Below are 23,501 nucleotides of genomic sequence, written 5' to 3' on the forward strand. Positions count from 1 at the left end.
ATAATGGCCTTCTCTTTCTTGATGGTGTATGGTGGGCCTGGAGATGGAGAAATAATTCCATTCTAGGTGATATTCCTTGGGATATCCATCTTATTGCCGATTACATTCATCATGACTTCTAGGATTGGATTCACTTAGGGGGTAACACTACTATGGATGATGATCCTTCCTTCATTCGTTGGTGTTGCCCCGAGGAAGTTCAGGTAAAGCTTAATGTCATGACAACTGCATTGGTATTTCCAATGACATGGGAGGTGATGGTGTCCTTCGTGACCATAAAGGTATGTGGATTTTGGGGTTCTCTATCAATTTTGGAGAAGGTTCTCCTATCCCAGCTGAATTGTTGACTATGGATCGGGGGTTTGAAAATGGCCTAGAATATGGGTGTGAAGAATCTCATTCTTGAGAGCGATTGTCTTGAGGCTGTCCAAATACTCTATGAGAATTTTCAGATCCACGAGAATAGTATCTCCACTGTTGTCTCTAACGTGTGTGCTTAGCTATCCCATGATTGGGTCGTGGTGGTTAGATTTGTTGTTAGAGAGACTAACAAGGTAGCAAACGACTTGGCTAAAAGAGGGTCTCACTCTTCTACCAATTTCTCGCTCTGGTCTTCAGCTCCAGCTGATTGTTCTCATCTTCTTGCCTTGGATTGATCTTTTGCATTTTAGTTTCTGCTTATCATTTCCGTTGTAACAAAAAAAGTTTTATTTTTCACTACCTTACCTAGAGTGGGAAATGATATAGAAAACTAATATGAGATGATAATCTTTATTTTGCTTATACACCTTGCAGATTAATTATGATAGTTTTAGGGAAAAGTTGGATCAATGTATAGAATAGTTAGGTTAGAACAAATCTACGATGCTTAAAAAAATATACTTAAGAACAAAATATAAGAGCCCATATCTTATTTTATAAGAAAACAAAAAGGGTACTTGAACAAAAATTTGGATCAAGATTTGTGGCAGTCTTTATGATGCTCTACTATGTTTAATTGAGATAGTAGCCAACTAAATAGGGAGTGAATTAGGTTAGAGGCATCATGGGCCAAAACAAAAAGTAAACTGTTAAAGGCCAATCAATTTGGTGACCTACCATACTGCCATCATAAAAATCAAACGTAAAAGATATCTGTACGAAAGTTTTTACACTATTATTATATTATTTATTATTTATTTTCAATTATCATTAACTCTTAAATAAAAATAATATAAATAAATGGTAAATGATACACTGAATATGTATAAATCTTTATATTGTCAATGCATAAATATTACACTCAAAATCAAAACTCTAAATGACCCACCTTTGAATCTTCAACAAGCCTTACTAAAAATACTTACCTGTCCCCTTTAATTAAGGAGTTATATAATTTTTTTAACCCTTGCACGTATGTCCATTTATAAATGTGAATATTCTTTTCATCCACACTTTCTCCATTAACTTTCTTAAAATGCAGAAAAAATTGTCTAATTGTTATGAAATATTTGTATGCATCTTTTAGTAAATGACTTCCATTATATTTTATTATTTGATATGTTACGGGATTTAGCGTTTCCTATAAATAGGACTCATGTCTAGTATCTCCTCTATAATGTTTTATTTTATGACAAGTTATTGGCCCACAATATGATTATGTCTTTGTTTGGTTGGTGTGATTTTAAGAAGAAAAAAGATAAAAAATGAAAGAATTCCATTTTTTTCCTCATATTTGATTGAATAGAAAATAAAAAGATAAAAAAGTGGTAGAAAAATCTGGTGGATTCCACTACTTTTTATTTATCTTTGCAAATATTGCATTTATAAAATACAAGTTTACCCTTCAAAATCATTTCAAAAATTTGATATAACAAAAGTTATCTCTTTCTCTTTTCTCTCCCTTTTCTTGTACCAAACAACCCTTAAAATTAACTTTCTAACTTTATTCTCTTTACTTGTACTTTATCTTCTTATTACTTTTCTCTTGCATTGATAATGCAAATGCTTTATATATATTATGAAGTATCATCATATGAACTTGGATATGATGCATCTCAAAATATAATCATATGAATACAAACATGTAAAATATTTTATTTGACAAGACCAGTTCCTAGAATTAGATCAAAAAGTGTCAATAGGTTATTTGAATAATGTCCAATGTATCAAAAGAACTACATCTTTACATTGATATATCATTGTTTTTACCTTAGCCATGGTTTTGTGCCATTGGGTATTCCCGGCAAAGTTTATAAGGAAACATATAAAAATAGGGAATAAAATATCTCATTTTATCAAAAGATAAATTACATCGCCCCATTATTAAAATTATGATATGTATAATGTTAAACCATTTTCTATATAAATATTTCTAAAAATAAAATAAGAAAGACGTATAACATGATTTTTTAGCGGATTTAGAATTTCTTATCAATAAAACCAGTTGTAAACTATTTACTAAGAAGTGGAATACAATTTCTCTCTTAGTTTCTCCCCCTCTCCTTTCTTCTCCATTCTTCTATGATGCCTTATACATTTTTCTAGATCCATCTTAAACGTGGATCATTTTTTCATGAGTAAATTACACCGATACTCTTTGAGTTTTAGTGAAATTACACAAATCATCCCTCACTTTATTGTTTTTATACTTCTTTCATTATACTGACCACCTCTGTATGATAAACAAGTGTAATATTTTAAACAAAAAATGTGATAAATGCAATTAAGTTAAACAAAACATGGTATATTGTGGAGACAAGTCCAAATAATATATGAGTTGATACCTCTTTATTGTTTTTGGTTGGTTACGATATAGTATAAGAGCAATTTAAACAATATCTCTTTAGAATTGTTAATGCATTTTATAACCAAACATAATAAAGATACATTGATTTGTATATTATTTGGATTTTTCCTCACAATATACCACGTTTTGTTTAACATAATTGCATCTATCACATTTTTTTGTTTAAAATATTACACTTGTTTATCATACAGAGGTGGTCAGTGTAATGAAAGAAGTATAAAAACTATGAGAGGTTTGTGTAGTTGTAGAAAAGTGAGGGATAATTTGTGTAATTTCACTAAAACTCATGGGGTATCAGTGTAATTAACTCTTTTTTCATTAATTTTCTCAAAAAGCAGAAAAATCCTTAACATTTCTAAGCTCCCATTATACTATTTGTTATCTTTAAATTATAAAAAACAAAAAGAGTGCTTTGTTATTTTTCAAATTTAAAAATATCAAAAAGGGAAAGAAATATAAACGATATCAATTACATTAAAATTCATGATTGATTGATTGTTGAGAATGAAAGCAAAACCATGTGAAATGACTTATAGATTAAGTAAATGTTTTATGAGGCAAGACATCTCCATCTATGCTATGGTGCATTGAACTTTTTTTAAAGAAATAGTGCCCAAAGTTAAATTGACAACTGTCTTTCCATATCTTCATCATTGTTTAGTGCAAATGGAAGTAAAACTGCCTACCATTTCAAACTTTGTATCACTTTATGTATTATTTATTTTTTATTAGTCGAAAAAATAAAACATAAATTAAATAAATATAAACTTTACATTTTATAATCAAATAAGAAACAAGAGATACATTGAATAATACAAAGTTTAAGACAAAATATATGCTTCATCCTAATAAAACATAGACAACAGTCTTATAGTATTATTGTTGAAGCTCAACTTGTTATGCTACCATAAAGTGGGTTTGATATGTACAAAGCACTATTTAGATTCTTAGGGATGATATGGTAACCCCACAAATCTTACATATCCATATCAGGAAATAACTTATCTCTTCCAACAAGTAATTTTGTTTAGTTTTAGAAATATTTTTGTAGAAAATATTAAATCTGACACATGTCATGATTTTAGTGGCTCCTCATACCAGAATATACTTTATTCTCTAGTATTATTCATGCTAATTAGTTAAAGATTTTATTTTTAATTTTGTTGTACTAAGGATTTTCTTAGAACAAGGAACCGCAACTATCATATCATGTACATTTCTAACTCAACTCATCCTATCATGTTTCTCTGATCATATCTACCAAGCACACACTACCAATGAAGATATTAAAAGTTATCACATGTTGTTGTGACTAAGTCATTTTGAGGCATGTTAAAGATCTTCTTCCTTGAATTTTGGAGGAAGACAATGTAGTCATCAGCTGATAAGGAGTTAGACAGTTAGCCGAGTTAATCGGAGGTCTCGAGTTTAAGCCGCCTATTATGGCCCTACACAACTAGACCAGAATTGTTTCTGTTCAGTAGAGGATCCCTGGGATTTAAACAAAAATGTACATGTTTTCAAGAGCTAAATGAATAAAGATCTCTTAACACTTTGAGTAGTTGTTGGACTCCGGATTGAACCAATAGTAGAAGAAGAAAACTCAGGAGGAGTAAAATGGAGTAATACTAGTATATGATACAGATAAAAGCACAAAAATTGTACCATCTCATACTGAAACATGTGAGTTTCAAAAGTATCTAAAAGATTAAAATTCACTTCAATCCTCATATTATACAGATCATATCAGATAGTTCATCCTTTCTCACTTCTTACCAGGCAGTATAATCGATATCAGCCTAACAGGCACACCAAAACAGGCACACGTGAGATACCAAAATTTCGTACTTTAATAAACAGATAGTCATTCGCGCCGGTGCCCAAATTTTTGGTCCCCTAATAGATTGATGCTCAGCTGTATATGCATTACAACAATGGCAGATCAGGTGGAAACACTATCACTATTGGTACAGAAAAGAACTAAGGAGTGCTCTGCTTTATTCATTATTTAACTTTACCTTATCTAGTGATTTGAAGACGTCTGAGGCAACCTGAAAGAACCTCCCGAATAAAGCATTTGGTAAACAGGCTTAATTCTCAAAGTCAGGATAATGCTAAAGATGATTCCCACAGCACACACACTGGATAGAATGAAAAAGGTCAGCTTAAAGCAACTTGGACCCAGGCAGGAAAGACTGGGATCAATGAGCCCTATCTGCTTTGCTGCCTCACTATCATATATATTCCCTGCTAGCATAGCCGAGAAAAGGGTTGCACCAAGTGGATTTCCCAATGACATGAAGTTGCTCAATATGCCAAAGTGCTTCAAACCAAAGAGCTCGGAAACAGTCGGGAGCATCACAGAAACTTGCACTCCGTAGCAGACACCAAGAAATGCAATTGAAGGATAAAGGGTTCCCTTGATGGCAAAGGCAAACATGAGGTATACAATGAGCATAATTGTCTGTGTGCATGTCAACAAGAATGTCCTTGGGATTGTTTTTGTCCTGAAAATCGTAAAAAGTGAGATGTAATTACTCTCAGTTATTAAAAACTATTGGAATAATTAAATGCAGAGAAAGTTGGTTGTTCTTTGGCGCACTAATACACTACTAATATTCAGTTCCAGGACAAACTAAATTGTCGTGTTGGTTTGCATCCAGTTCATTTAGGATCTGTTTGCAAGTTGAATTTTTGAGACATGAAACATACTTGTGAGATGGCTCTAAAGCCTTCCCTTTCCCTCCCTTCCCTTCCAAATCTCAACTCGCAAATGGACCATTAAGGTCCTGGAGTTGAATGATAGTAGCAAATATATCCTCATTAATAAGGTTCAGTTAAATATGAGAAGGTAATAAATGTATTAATTTCATGCAATGCTCAAGTGCCATGTTCGTCTAGCAATAGTTGTCGACATCTATTATGTATGTCAATCATTATGATTGATCTCTTCAGATTCTAACTGATATGAGTATATACTTTAAATTTAAATGGCATATATAGAGGTCACTGACCTGACGAAATGTTCTGAAACAACTCCTCCACCGAGCCGACCCACAAAATTGCAAAAGCTGAAAATTGACAGTAAGGTTGTGGTATCTTCCTCACCTTGTGCAATACCTATTTGAGCTAGATTATTGAGAACTGTAACCCCAGTGCCAACACCGACAAAGAAAACCAAAAATAGAAGCCAGAAATCAGCTTTTATCACAGCCTCAGTAAACTTGAAATCTTCCCCACGTTTAGGCCTTCTCTTCTTTTGCTTTACGGCTCCCTCACCCAAAGCAAGAAGCATAGCAACCTCAGATGAATCATCCTGATCATAAAAACTTCCAAGGGATGCTGCTGATGAAGATGCTAGCAGCGGCTCAGTGTTATCATCTTTTCGTTGAGTGAGACAGTCAGAAGATCCTACTCGTTGCTCAGGCGAGTCTGAACTTGAAGCTTTCCTAGGAAACAGTGTCATCTTTATAGGGACAGCAAGCGGAGCCATGAGAAGCAGAATCATCACAGCCACCAAAATATAGGAAACTATGCCACTAAATGTAACAATGTTACCAAATATTGTAGTTGCAAGAAGATATAAACCCAAGATCACGCTAGAACCTTGGATAAATAGAAAATGCCACTTTTCTGTAGAGTCATCACCAGAAGCTGGGGTACAAGGCCTAACAAGAAACATCATACTGAAGCAAATAACAGGAATACCGATGGCAAGGAGCAACAGAAACTTGGAAGAAGAATTATGAAGCACTATGCTGTAAATTTCAGTAAAAACTGCAGCACTAAGCCCCCCATACCCTTTAAGGATTCCTGCAACTGTGCCTCTACTAACAGGGAAATTTCTCATGTTGGTTACAAGAACTGCTGTGGTTAACCATGCACTACTGTTGGAAGCAATAACCAGTGCAAACCATAGCTGCAAAATGATACACAAGTAAATTGTCATTAGGCCTTTTCAGTCATATCATTTTGGATTGAAAATGCAGCATTAAACTCTTCAAAGGCCCATCTGCAATAAGGAAAATGTTTATGAAAGAAACTCTTCCTATCCCCTTTTACTTGCTTTTTTGGGTGCACGGGGACCTAAGAAGAGCAAGCCATGCAAGTGAAAAACTGTACATCGATGCAGAGGCAAAACTAGATGATTTTTATTGAGGAAACCAAAGAAGTACAATACTTTATTTAAGGGGGCCAAGTTTATGTGAGAATCTTGGCTTCTAAGAATTTTGGGATAACCATTCCTACTGCAACACAAGGTTATCCTCTACCCCTGTGTGTTAGTTTATAAATGTATTTCAGGTATTGGTAAGGTGAAAAATTTATATCCCGATAAAGGAGTGGTTATCTTGAGATCTTTGATCTTGTATCAAGAATCAAGCTAAGTTTAAGATTTATTTAGATATTTAGAGAACAACAAATGATAATATGTACAGAAGGAACCCAAATTGAATAAAATAAAAAATTTGATTTAGTGTGTTTGCAAACTTGATCTTGGATAACCTTGATTTTGGTTAAAAGTAGTTTGAAGTCCATTGTTTTTGGAAGAGTAACATTGTTAAGTAACATTGCTTGATGCTATACATAGCAGGTCCTAAGCCCCTATAAAAGCTTAAGGTTGTATTAGACAGACAACCAACACGAAACTATATTGAATCTATATGATATGGGTCAACAATGTGATAATTTTAACACTAAGTTGTTGTCTGGAAGTAAAGCTCTATGTCGCCGAAGAACAGTGTCACTTGAGCAAGCACCACTGCTTCGCCTCCTGGGTATAGTGAAAAAATAAACAAGGGTTCCTGCATTTGCATGAATAGATGCAGGTAAAGAATCTAGTTCACTAGTCAAGGATACGAATCGGAACATGGAATATAGGCACTCTTACAGGTAAATCAATCGGAACATGGATTAATTTTTATTAATCAGTGAACTACCAAGTCTACACTATGACCATGTTTGATAACCATAACACTACCCAAAAACAAGCTTCATAAAAACTAGATCAAAAAAGGAATGTTCATAAAAACTAGATCACACCCAGAGAGAGATAGATGATTAAATTTTGAATTAAGGCAATAAAGTAACAAACTTTGAATAAAAATAAAGAAAAAGAAGAGAGAAAAAGAAGTTACCAAGATATAAGGAAGTGAATGAAGAGTGCCACTAATAGCAAGCCAAAGAATACCATAACCAATAAAAGAAGCAAGAGAACCAATGAAAAGAATAACCCAAGGAGGGAATTTATTACAAGCAAGACCAGGAAGAAGACCAACATTTTCACCAATATCATTAGCAACACCAAGAAGAGTAACTTGGCGTTGATTGAAACCAAGAACAGATTTCAAAGAATGAGAATAAAGAGGGAAAGTGAAAGTGTTTCCAGATGCAATTTGAACCCAAACAGCAGCTCCTAAACTCACCCATGGTGGTCTACTACCTTCTTTAAGAATCAACTTCATTCGATCTTTCTTTCTTTCTCTCTCTCTCTCTCTGAAAATTCTCTGTTTTTTGTGTTCTTTGGGTTTTGGTTACTTGTGATTGTGAGTGAGCTTGATAGATATTTAATAGCTAATTATTTTATTAAAACCAATTTGCCTAATTGCATTTTTCTTTAATCAAATATTGCAATTTGATTCTCAACCATTTTTATGTGCCGGTGATTTGTTTTTATTTATTAAAAGTGAATTACACTCACATCCCATAAATTTTAGTAAAATTATACAAAATATTCACCTCTTTTTGCTTCAATTTATATACATATATTATATTGATTATCCTCCCTAAAGAATTAAAATGGGCTATCCAAATGAGTTTGGAATAAAAAATCCATATAGAATTTATATATATTAAATTGTAGTTCAAACTCACCCTAAGTGGGTTGTCGGTTTCCGTAGGCTAGCCCGCATAATACTAAAAAAATTATTTAAATTTTAATATATTTCATCTATTTAATATATATATATATATATATATCATTTAATATTAATACATAATTTTTTAACATACTTGTTATATCCAATACAAACAAACTTATAAATTTAATGGTCTCTTGGGACAAGAATACTAAATTTTCATACACATACTATTGTTTGACGGAAAAGAAATAACATGCATGGTCTCTTCTTAGATGATGGAACTTGGTGCTTGGATCCTGAGCTGTTAGGTGATGAAACACTTAAGTATATTAAAAAGTTGTTTTTGTGAGAACACTAGGGTTCACATTGAGCAATGTCAGGTTAACACTCCAGTCTTGTCTCGATCTGGTATTGATGTGTTGATTGCCCCGGTCGTGAAGGAAGAAATTACAAAAGTTATCATGAGCATGCATACTTTTAAAGCTTTGAGGCATGATAGCTTTCAACCTATCTTTTTAAAGAAGTATTAGAATATGTTGGATGATGGTATTTAGAAATTTGTTTCTAATGCTTTTCAATTTGGTTGTTCTCATGCTCGAATTGCTGAGATTCTAATCGTTCTCATTCCTAAGGTTAATAATCCTATTACCTTGAAGGATTTAAGACCTATTAGTATTTGCAATGTGGTCTATAAGATTATTACTAAAGTGTTGGTGAATCGTTTGAAGTCGTTTCTGGATGATCTTGTTGGGCCTTTATAGAGTAGCTTCATCTCTGGTAGAGGTACGACTCATAACATCATTTTGGCTTAAGAAGTGATGCATCGTTTACATAAGTCCAAGGCTAAGAATGGGTATGACGTTTAAGGTGGATCTTGAGAAAGCCTATAATAGAGTCAACTAGGATTTTCTTCAATTTACTCTTCTTCAGTTTGGGTTTCCTACAATAATAGATAGTCTTATCATGTGGTGCATTCGTTCTGGAGAAGTGTTTTTACTATGGAATGATTATAGGCTTCCTGGTTTTAAACCGAACATAGATCTTTGTCAAGGCTATCCAATGTCACCCTATTTATTTGCTTTTTGCATTGAAAAGTTGTCTCTCTATATCAATCAAAAAGTGGAGCTTGGTGAATGACATCCTATCAAGCTCTCTAAAAGTGATCCTCCTATATCTCATCTCCTATTTGCTGATAATGTTCTTCTTTTTTGCAAGGCGACTGTCTCTTAGGTTAGGTTGGTGTCTTCTACTCTGAGGGATTTCTGTCAGGCTTCAGGATTAAAAGTTAATGAAGCAAAATCGAAGTTCATGTGCTCAAAACTTGTTACAAACCATAGGGAAAACAAGTTCATGAGTATTTATTCTAACAATCTTGGTAATTATCTAGAGATTCCTCTCATTCAGGGCAAGGTTAGCACGACTACTTTTAATTCTATTTTGGAGAAAATCCAGAGGTGAATGGAAACTTGGAAGCTGGATCTCCTTAACAATGCTAGGCATTTATGTCTTACTAAATCTGTTATCTCCACTATTCCTATCTACTTTATGCAGGTCATATGGCCTCCTCAGAATGTCTATAATGATATTGACAGGATGACGAGAAACTTTTTGTGGGGTGACAATGTAAATAAGGAAAGCCTTAATCTGGTCAGCTATGATGTTCTTACTAATCACAAGCATGATGGCAGGCTTGGTTTAAGGAATGCAAGAACGAAAAATATTTCTCTTCTAGGCAAGGTTAGATGGAATATGATTAGTCGTAAAGACAAATTGTGGTGTAGAGTCCTTTCAAATAAGTACCTTGGAGATAATTCCTTGTTGTTTGCTCCACGTAAAGCGATCGTGTCTTATACTTGGAAGAGCATTGTGAAAGCTACCCATAAGACAGAGGAAGATTTCACATATCATTTGGAAATGGGGACTAGTCCTTTTGGTATGAATATTGGACAAGCTTTGAAATTATGTCAACTATGTCAATAGTTCAAATACTTAGCCTCAGATAAGAGATCTTTAGAATGAAGCTAACTAGGATTTTAACAATACTTTCCTGGCACGCAACAAGATGATATTGGTTGGATTTGGGATGGACATGTATCAGGTAATTATATAGCGAATTCAGATTATTGTTGGCTTTAATCTTTTGTGGATTAGGGTGTTTCTCAGCTGGATATGTGGAAATGGGTTTGGCGTCTCAGTGTACTAGAAAAGATAAAGCTAATATGTTGGCTTGGAATTCATAATGCTTTGCCTTCGAATGAGCTTTGGTTTAAGAGAAATATGGCAACAGATTCTAGTTGTTTGAGATGTGGTGTTGGTGTTGAGAATCTTATGCATATTTTTCAGGATTGTCACGAGTCTTCCTCTTTATAGTCAAGACTTGGTTGGTATAACTCTTCATTTTGGGTTACTCAATCTTTTCAAGACTGGTTGGTAGAAAACACCAAACATATCAATGGTATGAATTTTTTGGCTGGTGTTTGGTGGATTTTGAGATGGAGAAATAACATCATATTTGGTGACACTATTTAGGACATTAATTTGGTTATCCGCAATATCTATCATGATTATTGGAAGTGACGTCATCTGGGGCATGGAACTCTCTCCGAGGAGTCCATTGACACATTGGTGTTATCTGGACGCTTGTCAAATCAAATGTTATATGAGGAGACAATGTTGCTCGTAATCACTTAAGTCGATGACTTTATGAATTTTCTGTCAATTTTGGAGTTGGAACTCCTATTTTAGCAGAGCTGTTGACTATGGAGCAGAGTTTTCAATTTGCCTGGAACTTGGGTCTGAAAAATGTTATCCTGGAATGTGATTGTCTAGAGGCTATTCAACTTATTTCAGAAAGGTCTCAAATTCGTATTCATAGTATTTTGAGTGTTGTCTGTAATATCCATGCTTAGATTACTCATGACTAGATTGTTAAGTTAATGTTTGTTCTTAGAGAGGCTAATATGGTGCAGATTTTATGGCCAAACTTGGGGTCACATTCTTCATACACGTTCAAGATTTGGCACTTAGCCCCGCCTAGATTTCAACATCTTTTGGACATGGACTTATCTTCCTTGTCTTAGCTTTTGTGGTTTTATAATTTCCTTTTTACTAAAAAAATATATGATTTTTAACTTAACCCATTTATCAAATCTCTTATTTCTTTGGGACTTTTACTCCTTAAGATAATATAATTTGTAACTTCACTTTTTTATATAAAATTTTGGGCAATATCAAAAAATAATATCACTTTGACTTATAGTATTAGTAGGATAGCTCAAGTTCAAATGAACTCTATATGTCAAAGTATAATCATCATCATAATATATGATCATTATTTTTTACATTTTGTTTGAAAATCCCTTGTATGTTTTTTATCAACACTTTCATGTGAACTATTATGTTAAATTTGGTTGTGTGAAGTTACCTATTGTTAGATGCCTCTCGTTACTATGCCTTAAAAGAATTTTATGACTATTTTATGGCTCTCTTTAAGGGCATTTTATGTCACTTTTATGGCTTTGTTTTCAAGCATCCAATGCTTGGAATCCAAGATACCAAGACTTTGCTTGCCTATAAAAGGACACATATAGAGAGCTTCAAAATCATCTTCACAACACACAACATCTCTTTCATTTACACATATATTGTGAGTGCATTCTTGGTGAGAATTCTTGTTCCATTTGAGAGAGTATTTGTGAGAAAAAATATTGTCATTTGTCCTCATCATTATAAGAGGATTTCTTGTACTCTTCTTTTTTACATAGTGGAATTTTGCTCTTGATCGCCCGTGGTTTTTTTCCTCTCACACTGAGGATTTTTTCCACATTAAATCTTGTGTGTTATTTTCTTTATCCATTAACACCTATGATAAACAATTATGTTGTCTTTTATATTGTAGAAGTTAAATATAATTAAATACACAATTAAGAAAGGAAAAATTGAATCTATATGGTTTAATGTCTTCTCATTTGATTAGATACATTTTTTTGTTATTATGCTTAAAAATATATCCTAAAAAATAGGAAAAATAATATAATGTTTAACTTTCTAACATTATTGTAAATTCTAAATATTTGTTTTAGATATTACTTTATTTTCTTATTCAAACTTCAAAGTCCATAACACAATATTTATTATCTATTTTTATTATAAGTTATTTTGTTAAATAATTTTCACATATGACTTATTACCAAACCAAAGGTCCCAAAAACGATTAAAAATATAAGAAATGGGTAGCCCGAACCCATCCGGGTAAGCTCGATCTGAGCATGGTTTTAATAAAGCTCGATCGGTCCATGCTAAAAAGTCCAGATCAATAAAAAGTACATAATATGATACTCAAGGCTTATAGATTTTTGGACTTTGGCGGACTGACCCATTTGACACCTTTAACCCTCACAAGAGGTATAAATATAATTTTTTAAACAAAAAGATGATGAATATAATTAAGTGAAACAAAATAAGATATATTGTACGGACATGTCCAAATTGTACAAAAGTCAATGTCTCATCATTATTTTTAGTTCATTACAGAATAATATAAGAATGATTTAAACAACATCTCCTTAGTAGTGATGATTTATTTTGTAACGAATCAAAAATAATAAAAAGATATTGACACTTATACTATTTAAATTTGTCTCCATATTATATTGTATTTTTTATTAACTTACTCACATTCATTATATATTTTTGTTTAAAAAATTACATATAATGATAGATGAAAAAGTTTGTTTAAATTTGTTTTATATATGTATATAAATTACGGGTGATTTATATAAGTATAAGAAAAGATAGATGATAAATTAGAGGTTATTTGTATAAGTATGTGAATAATTTATATAATTTCACGTTTTCCCCTTTCTTATTTCTGTCTTAGTGGAACAAATTAATGAATATTTAGGAAAAAATTATATACGTTAAGAAAATATAATAAATAGTATGTAAAATAATATATTTTATATGTGTTTTTTTATGACAGAATGGATAATCAAATCAGCTTACAAATCTTCCTCCACCATAAGAAGTGAACTATGACTTATAAACAAATCATTAATAGTAACTATGACTTATTTTATTTTATTTTTTGTTTTTATCATGCTAGGTGCTTAAGACACTGGTTAAAAAAACAATTTCAATTATAAAAAAAAAACAAGCTATATCACAGTAGGTGTAAAACTAAACTCATAACTTATTTATATTTCAACATATTATTATATTTAATATTATAAAATAATAAGTATAATTGATTTAACTATTGTTGACATCGAGCTTTGTTCAGCCTAAAAAAATCTAAAACTATTTTTTAACAAATAATAACTTTTCAAAAGAAATATATTTATTAAATTCGAAAATAAAAAAATTATAAATAGAGAACGGCTTGTAGTTGGTTTTTAAAATTAGGAGGGAAAGGTTAATACTTGTACCTTTATTTCATAAGAAAACAAATTGGATAAACACTATTTTATTATTTAATATTAAATTATTTCGAAATAGAAATAATAAAATAAAAATAGAAGTGTTGTAGTTGTTTTAAATTTGGGAGGAAGAAGTTATATTTATCCCTTTATTTTTTAAGAAATGTATAATAGATTGGATTAAACACCCAATAAAAGTGGTTATCAATTGGTTGCATCTTTTTTTTTATATATAACAAAAAAAATTTGTTTGAAATATAATAAAATAAATAAATTATATTGGTTAAAATATTTTTATTGAGTATTCCTCTATTTTATGTTTTCCTTTCTTCTTTAGGGATGAAAATGTGGCTTTAGTTATAAGTTTAAGTCGTGATCCGTGGTACTCATTTTATTTAATTATCAGGTTCCTTAACAAGGTTTGGTGAGGCTGAAACTGGTTTATAAAATTGTATTTCTTTGAATTTAGGCACTGATAAATCAAGGTTGCATTTGTTTGATAATATCAAGTGTGCTAAGATTCTTATTTTCCCCTGTATTGAGCTACAATCATAAGCTGCCTGAGAATGACTTAATTAGATTAAGTTCTATTAGACTGTTAATAGAAATGACATGGGAGGCGAGATTTTAGGAACTATCTGCGAATTAAATGTTGGAGGGAAAAAGATGAAAAAAGAATGTTTGAGAACCATAAAATATATTGTTATGATGATTCAGAAGCCTTACATTTTCATTATTCATTCCCCTCCAAAACTCAAATCGCAAACATATATTTAAGGACTCTTTTAAAACAAGGTGTAACTGCACTTCTCAACTCAAATAAAAGTCTTTAATTCACTAACAATCCACTTGGTGTAGTCACACACATGACACGAAAGAAGGATCGGCCCATATAGAATACATCTTTTATCCTATAAAGTTTGGCACTCTATATATCATAAGTTCCGATGATGAGGAAAATCTATAAAATTTAAGTTTCCAATCCTTGATGTCTCATTTTAAAAATATAAAATTCTCTCATGTGCAAACCGGTACAACATGGTTTTGACAATTTAATTGTATATTTAATATGATCAATATATTTAATCATTATAGGGATAGTTCATCCATTTTCCAATTGAATCGGGCGATAATTATATAACCAGGAATAGTTGAAATTTATGTAAGCCTAACAAATTAAGTGGTTTAAGAATCATACACTCTTTTCTCGTCCCATTATGTGGGGTATGTTCCATCATATAGTATACATAAAGAAATAGATAAAATAAAGTTAGGTTTGTTTGGCATCAAATACATTGAAGATAAAGGAGAGTTGCGAGATTGTAAGCAAAGAACAAATTCTCGGATAAAGTTAGATCGGGTCTCTGAAGCATAAAACGTGATTTTAAGTGCAGCATATGTTAATAAATAATTAGCATTTCGGATGGAAACAAAAACACGACACGTAACATGATATACTTACAAAGAAGGCACTAGATTCAATTCGTATATGATTTGTGGTTTAGTGATGTACTATTTACTTTTGTAACGTTAGATTGTCAGTAATGTTTTGCTTTAGATCTATTCTATATCATAAGGAATATCTTTTATAGGCAGATTTTAGGCAGATTTTAGCAAAAGATGACTTCTTTATGTACCACCACTATATTTTTTCACTCTTAAGGAACTAATCTCTTTCAAAATCGTGTCTGTCATTCATAATAAATGTTACTATTTAGAATTGAATTATTAACCTTTTAATTATTTTAGAGATCCTTAAACCATTAAACCAATATCTTATTAGTAACAAATATCATGAAATTATGTAGTTATAAAAGTTTAAAATCTAGGTGTACACTTTATAATGGGAAACTCACATTTTATGTCTCACAATTTTATGAAGGGGGAGAATATTGTGCCTTAAAGATTTATGATGCTTAAACCATATATCACTAGAGAAATTATGATGCCTACATCGTCCAAAAAGATATAATTAAATTTTGAAGAGTTAGTATAGTTCATGAAAAAACTAGTTCAAAACCCTCTTAATCTCTTCTTTAATATTTAAAACAATATGTTGAATTTGTTGAAAATGATGAGTTTTTGAAGTGATTTTAATGTACATTAATGAGGTTATTTATGATGACTTTTGAGTTTGTGAAATGAAAAAACTCACTAGGTTCACATTACTTGGAGGATGGAAGTTTGAAGACTTTATAAGTCTTAAGTTTCATCGTTGGGGTGTGTCTCAAGGGGTACAATGGGTTTTGCGGGTGAGTGAGAGGTTCACCCACCTACAAAACCCTTCCACACACGCGCGCGCACCAACACCACCTCCGCCGGCCGGCCGACTCGTGTTCGTGTCGGGCTTGGGCCCAACATTCTTTTTAAATAAACATTTATTTAATTTTTAAATAAACATTCTTTTTAAAACCCTCCCAACACACGCATGCCTCACGTTATAAATAGAGCTTCATCCCCTCATTAGAACTCACACCTCAAGTTGAAGGCGTTTCCTCTCAACTTTTCTTTCTCCCCCTAATAATCCGCCAATACATTTTCGGCAATCTTCTTCCCCTTTCTTTTTGTGACACTTAAGAATTGGCACAAGCAGCCAAAGTGAGATTTCGAGAACTGACATTGGTAGTCAGTATTGTGGATAAAGAATTGACACAAGTAGCCATACTATGAGAATTCGAGAACTGACGCTAGTAGTTAGTATTGTAGGTGTATTCGAGAATGATTCTTATACTGCAGTAAGAAATCGTATAAATAGAGAACTGAACTGTTTTATCATGGGGACGGCGTGGTTGATAGTCTGCTTGTACAATTTTAGTAATACCACGAAACGTCTTAGAGAGAACGACCTGGTCTTGACTCAGCCAGTAAAGATTATCTCGTGCTATTCAAAATTGTTGCGAGCTACGCAAACAACAATTTTAAGACGTTTCGACTGTAATGACATTCATAGATAATATTACTGGACCGAACAACTATGACCTGAACAAGCCTTTTCGGGTTGACGGGACAAATTTCAAACGTTGACAACATAAGATGGAATTTTTCCTCACTATGAGAAAGGTTGCCCATGTTCTGAAAACTGATATCCAATGGTGTCAAATGAGGCTTAAAAAGAAGAAATGGATACTACAACACATACAAGTCTGCCAAATTAATTTGGTATGCACTTGAGAAAAAATATAATATTAAGAAAACTGAGACTAAGAAATATGTTGTTAGCCGCTACCTCAAGTATCAGATGACTGATGATAAATTAGTAGAGTCTCAGTCCCACGAGATTCAAAAAATTGCTCATGAGATCATTTATGAGGGTATGCCCCTAGATGAGCAATTTCATGTGGCTGCCATAATTGACAAGTTGCCTCATAGTTGGAAGGACTTCAAAAACCTTCTGAGACATAATACCAAAAAAATCTCTTTGGAATATCTGATCACTCGTCTTCATATTGAAGAAGAGGCTCATAAGCAAGATTAGAAAGATGGGGTGCTGATTGTTTCTAACAATAGCACTAAGAAGAAATTCTCAGGAATGGTTCTGAAGCCTTATGGCACTAACTTCAAGAATCAGAACCGTAGTGAGAATATGGCTAAGAATATCAGTCGAAATAAGAATTGGAACCTCCAAAAGGTCCAATATGCTAAGTCACCTGCTAAGAATGACTCTGACAACCTGTTCATATGCTTCAAATGTGGGAAGCCTAGTCATATGGCATGCAAGTGCAGAAATAAACCTATGGATCGTCCTCCACAGGCCAACATGGTTTATGAACCATTTGTGATTGTATTATCTGAGGTCACTATGGTTGGAGGAACTGATGGGTGGTGGGTAGATACTGGCGTATCCCACCATATCTACTATGACCGTGCTATGTTCAAAACATACACAGATACTGATGATAAGAAGGTGTTGTTGGGTGACTCCCACACCACTATTGTTGCTGGAACTGGTTAATTGGAACTGAAGTTTACATATGGGAAGACTCTGATTCTCAAATATGTGATGCACACTCTAGAGATGAGGAAGAATCTAGTTTCTGGTTTTTTTCTTAATAAGGCTGGTTTTACCCAGACCATAGGAAAGGGTACGTCACTAATGACATTTTTAAATTAAATGTTGATGTTTCTATTAATAAAATTTCTGATTCTGTTTACATGTTGTGTGATTTTAATATTAGATATTCTAGACTTTGTCATATTAATAAACGTGCAATTTCAAATTTGAGTAGCTTAGGTTTAATTCCAAAGTTATCTAAAAATGATTTTGAAATTTGTGAATCATGCAGTAAAGCAAAAATTACAAAAAGACCACATAAATCAGTTAATCGAGAATATGAGTCTTTAGATTTAATACACTCAGATATATGTGAATTAGATGGAACGTTAACTAGAAATTGGAAACGTTACTTTATCACTTTTATTGATGATTGTTCTGATTTTACTTATGTATATATTATGAAAAATAAAAGTGAAGCATTTGACATGTTTAAGTTATATGTAATTGAAATTGAAAATCAAATGAACAAGAAAATAAAGAAACTCAGAAGCGATAGAGGCACTGAGTATGACTCTAACATGTTTAATAATTTTTATAAATTAAATGGCATTATTCATGAAACAACTGCACCATTTTTACCTGAAAGGAATGGTAAAGCTGAAAGAAAGAATAGAACTTTAACTGAATTAGTTGTAGCTATTATGTTAAGTTCTGGTGTAACACCCTCTTGGTAGGGTGAAATTTTATTAACTTTATGTTATGTGCTAAATAGAATCCCAAAGACTAAAAGCAAAATTTCCCCATATGAAATTATTAAGAATAGATAACCAAACTTGTCTTATTTGAGTACTTGAGGTTGTCTGACTTATGTCCGGATACTAGACCCCAAGAGAGTTAAACTCGCAAGTAAAGCCTATAATGTATATTCATTGAGTATGTTGTAAACAACAAGGGATACATGTTTTATGAAATTAACGCAAAAGTGATCATTAAGTCTAACGATGCTGACTTCAATGAAATAAAATTCCCTTTTACATTAGGGAATAGTGGGGGCACAATAACTAGTCACATACTTGTGATTAGCAGTAATCATAATAACGATGTGTTAGAAATAGAACCTAGAGAAAGTAAGAGAGTAAGGACTGCTAGAGAGTATGGATCTGATTATATGGTTTATACATTGGAAGATGATCCATCAACACTCCAAGAAGCTTTGACTTCTTTGGATATTGATTTGTGGCAAGAAGCCATAAATGATGCGATGGATTCTCTAGAGTCTAACAAGAGCTGGCATTTAGCTGACTTACCTTCTGGCTGCAAACCTATTGGTTGTAAGTGGATATTGAAAAAGAAACTGAAACATGATGGCACGGTGGATAAATACAAGGCTTGCCTTGTAGCTAAGGGTTTCAGGCAAAGAGAAAATATAGATTTCTTCGACACATTTTCACCTGTTACTAGAATAACATCCATTAGAGTACTAATATCGATTGATGTGATACATAATTTATTAGTACATCAAATTGATGTTAAGTCTGCATTTTTAAATGGTGATTTGGAAGAAGAAATCTAAATGGAACAACCTGAATGTTTTATAATACATGTGCAAGAAAATAAGGTCTGCAAGTTAAATAAGTCGTTGTATGGTCTTAAACATGCACCTAAATAGTGGCATGAAAAATTTAACGACTTAATGGTCTCGAATGAGTTTTAGGTGAATGAAAGTAACAAATGCATTTATTACAAATCAGAAAATGACATTTACACTATCATATGTGTCTATGTGGACGACCTACTCAAATTTGGTTCCAACATTCATGTTGTGAATAATGTGAAATCATTATTGAGTAACAACTTTGATATGAAAGACCTTGGAGAGACAAGTGTAATCCTTGGTATCAAAATTACTAGGTCAAAAGAAGGAATTTCTTTGGATCAATCTCACTATGTGGAAAAGATCCTAAAGAAATATAAATATTTTGACTGTAAACCTGCTAGCACACCATATGATCCAAGTGTAAAACTTTTTAAGAACACTAGTGAAGGTGTAAGACAAGCTGAGTATGCTAGCATCATTGGCGGCCTTCGGTATGCCACTGATTGCACTTGACCGACATTGCCTATGATGTGGGATTATTATACAGGTTTACCAGTAGACCTAGTATGGAGCATTGGTATGCTATAGAAAGGGTAATGAGATACCTTAAGAAAAATGATTCCAAAGCAACCAATGGCTATATATTTAGCATAGCTGGTGGGGCTGTTTCTTGGAAGTCAAAGAAACAAACTATTTTGGATCAAACCACTATGGAAGCTGAGATGATAGCACTAACAACAACTAGTGAAGAAGCAAGTTGGTTGAGAAGTTTGCTTGCAAAGGTTCCCCTATGGGAAAAACCAATTTCAGTTGTGTTGATCCATTGTGATAGTATCGCAGCTATTGCAAAAATTGAGAACCGCTTTTATAACGGTAAGAAATGACAAGTTCATCGTAAGCACAACACCATTAGAGAGTTACTCTCTACATGTGCTGTTAGAGTAAATCATGTACGCATTGAGAATAACTTAGAAGATCCTTTGACGAAAGGACTAGCTAGAGAAAAATTCTATAATACTTCTAAGAGTATGGGACTATTGCCGTTAGAACGAGGATCACTCATGATGGTAACCCGACCTAACTGGCTGGAGATCCCCAGAAATAGGTTCAATATGTAATAACAAGTTGTGAAGTGATATGAGAATGAACATGCTATAAAATTATGAGAAGCATGATTCCTACAATATATATAAGGATGAGTTAAACTCTTAATGAGATCTATACTCCAATTGGAGTGGAGTACCTAGGCTACAGGAGTACTCTTGATAGACTCTCATATGTGAATGTGGAAGTGGGGGCTGATTCCTATGAAATTTTGGGGCATAAATTTCTAGAGCGTTCAATATACTAGATAGACGTACATGACCTTTAACGCATGAGATTTACAAAATACACCTTTGAAAATGCATGACCTTTACAGAATACACCTTTGAAAATGCTGGATAGCGTTCACTATACGAAGGTTTAAGTCGTATGACACATTTGTTTATGCACAATCTTATTGAGACCACATAAATTCCCAGAAATCGTTTTTTAATTTCAAGTGGGAGATTGTTGAAAATGATGAGTTTTTGAAGTGATTTTAATGCACATTAATGATGTCATTTATGGTAACTTTTGAGTTTGTGAAATGAAAATTCACTAGACCCACAATTTGCTTGGAGGAAGGAAGTTTGAAAGCTTTATAAGCCTTAAGTTTCATCATTGGGGTGTGCCTCAAGGGGTACAATGAGTTTTGTAGGTGAGTGAGGACTCACATAAACAAAACTCCTCCATACACACGCGCGTGCACCACCACCACCTCCTCCTCTGCCACTGTCTGGCCGACTCGGCTCGGTTCGTGTTCGGGTCGAGCTTGGACTTGGGCTTAGGCCCAACATTCTTTTTAAATAAATATTTATTTAATTTTTAAATAAACATTCTTTTTAAACCCCTCCCAACACATGCATGTCACACGTGTGAGACTTAGTCTACATGGTTGAAGAGTGGGAGGAGAAGATCTCAGATGATCCGCGTGGAGAATGTATCCAACCGTCAGATCATGTGACCATTTGAGATTTGACCATCGTTTTGGACTGTCGGATGAGGGATCCGTTAGAGGCCTCACGCTATGAATAGAGGCATCCTCCCCTCATTAGAACTTGCACCTCAAGTTGAAGGCGTTTCCTCTCAACTTTTCTTTCTCCCCTAATACTCCGCCGATACATTTCCGGCAACCTTCTCCCCCTTTCTTTCCATGACACTTAAGAATTGGCACAGACAGCCAAAGTGGGAATTCGAGAAGTGACACTAGTAGTCAGTATTGTGGGTGTATTCGAGAATGATTCTTACAGTGCAGTAAGAAATCGTATAAACAAATAATTGAGCTGTTTTATCCTGGGGATGACATGATTGATAGTCTGCTTGCACAATTTTAGCAGTACCATGAAACGTCTTAAAGAGAGCGACCTAGCCGTGACTAAGTCAGTAAAGATTATCTCGTGTTATTCAAAATTGTTACAAACTACGCAAATAACACAATAAAATTGTTGGTTTGACTGTATAAAACAATTCAAGCTACCATTTGTTCATTTTAACATCCTCACATAAATATCATCAAAGAAGAAAACGAAAAACTCTAGAAGTGACACCTAGAATAAGTGTTGTACTTCCCTCTTTCTACCTCAATTAGGGTGCATCAATTTGAATAGAATCCTCTATCTCAAAAAGATTTTATCTCCATGTCATCATTCAATAATATTATATTAAATAATATAAAATATTACTTTGTATTTTTATAATTTTTATTTTTCAAATTAAATGATATTTTTTACTGCAAAACTTCCTCAATTGTCCTCACATTAGTTTTACAATTTTCACCGTTTTGCTTGAGTTTTCATGCAAATCGTCCTTTTTCCTCTTTATATTTTCCAAAATGTAAATGAGGATGGTAATATTTATGTTTTATTAGTTGCAAGTTTTTTATACCACCAATATATAATTTATCATTTATTATTTTATTTAAAAGTTAATAATAATTAATATAAAATTCAGCTAATATATACATATATAACTCTAATAGTTAGTTAATATCAAATAATATAGTTCTATAAGACCCAGTTAGACCCTATAATGAACGAGAGATCAATGATTTGATTCCTTGGACAATAGTTATTGGAAGAGGCCATAAACCCTGAAAGAATTAGTTTCTTGCCAAAAAAAATAAGAAATACATTTAATAGTACTAACAAATAATCAAGTTAAAGATAACTCTTCATAATTATACTTTATCATAAATGATTGAAAAGATAATTTTGAAATGTGAACATAAAATACAAATTTCAAACTATTTTCCCTCACATGGGACACTTGTCGTAGGTGGCATAAAGAAAATAATGAAGGAGTGAATTGATATATCAACATTGTCCTTTTCTAATGATGATTGGGTCAATAATACGCATCTCACCATACAGATAACAGACACGTAACCCCAATTCACGGCATGTGTTTTCCTTCACAGTTCAAAACTTCAAACTATTTCCATTCAACGTTCTACAACCATTTCTTCCCAAAAGAACCTGTGTTCCAATAACACGTTGCATGACCAGCTTTCTGACTGCAACCTGCTTTATTTCAAGACTTAAATCTTATATTGCTGCAGTTGAATGTAGGGTGAGCAGCTCTCTAAATGTTTACTAGGTTTAGGACGATTATTATCGGACTCAAATATATTTAGGTTTCATCAGATCTAGAGTTATGTTTAAATTAAAAAATTAAATTTGGTTAATATCTAGGATTAGGTACGAGATAAATATGATTAACGTGATCTGTCTTATTGTGTACATTTCTTTAGTCTAAAGTATAATTG

The 23,501-nt window shown here is 32.9% G+C and overlaps 1 protein-coding gene across 2 annotated transcripts; it reads right to left on the minus strand.

Moving 5' to 3' along the window:
- Positions 4,434-22,309, minus strand: LOC109328343 (protein NUCLEAR FUSION DEFECTIVE 4-like). 2 transcript variants are annotated; one of them, XM_019561763.1, is made up of 4 exons: positions 22,303-22,309; positions 7,924-8,279; positions 5,803-6,707; positions 4,434-5,295 (listed from the first exon to the last, which is right to left on the minus strand). In XM_019561763.1, the coding sequence occupies exons 2-4, from the start codon at positions 8,248-8,250 to the stop codon at positions 4,812-4,814; spliced, it is 1,716 nt and encodes a 571-aa protein (XP_019417308.1). In that variant the 5' UTR covers positions 8,251-8,279; positions 22,303-22,309; the 3' UTR covers positions 4,434-4,811. The 2 variants fall into 2 exon arrangements, with proteins under 2 accessions (XP_019417308.1, XP_019417309.1); XM_019561764.1 differs by lacking the exon at positions 22,303-22,309 and having other exon boundaries at positions 4,434-4,703; positions 4,807-5,295; positions 7,924-8,315.

The sequence above is a fragment of the Lupinus angustifolius genome, chromosome LG15 (genome assembly GCF_001865875.1).
Source record: "Lupinus angustifolius cultivar Tanjil chromosome LG15, LupAngTanjil_v1.0, whole genome shotgun sequence".
NCBI lineage: Eukaryota > Viridiplantae > Streptophyta > Magnoliopsida > Fabales > Fabaceae > Lupinus > Lupinus angustifolius.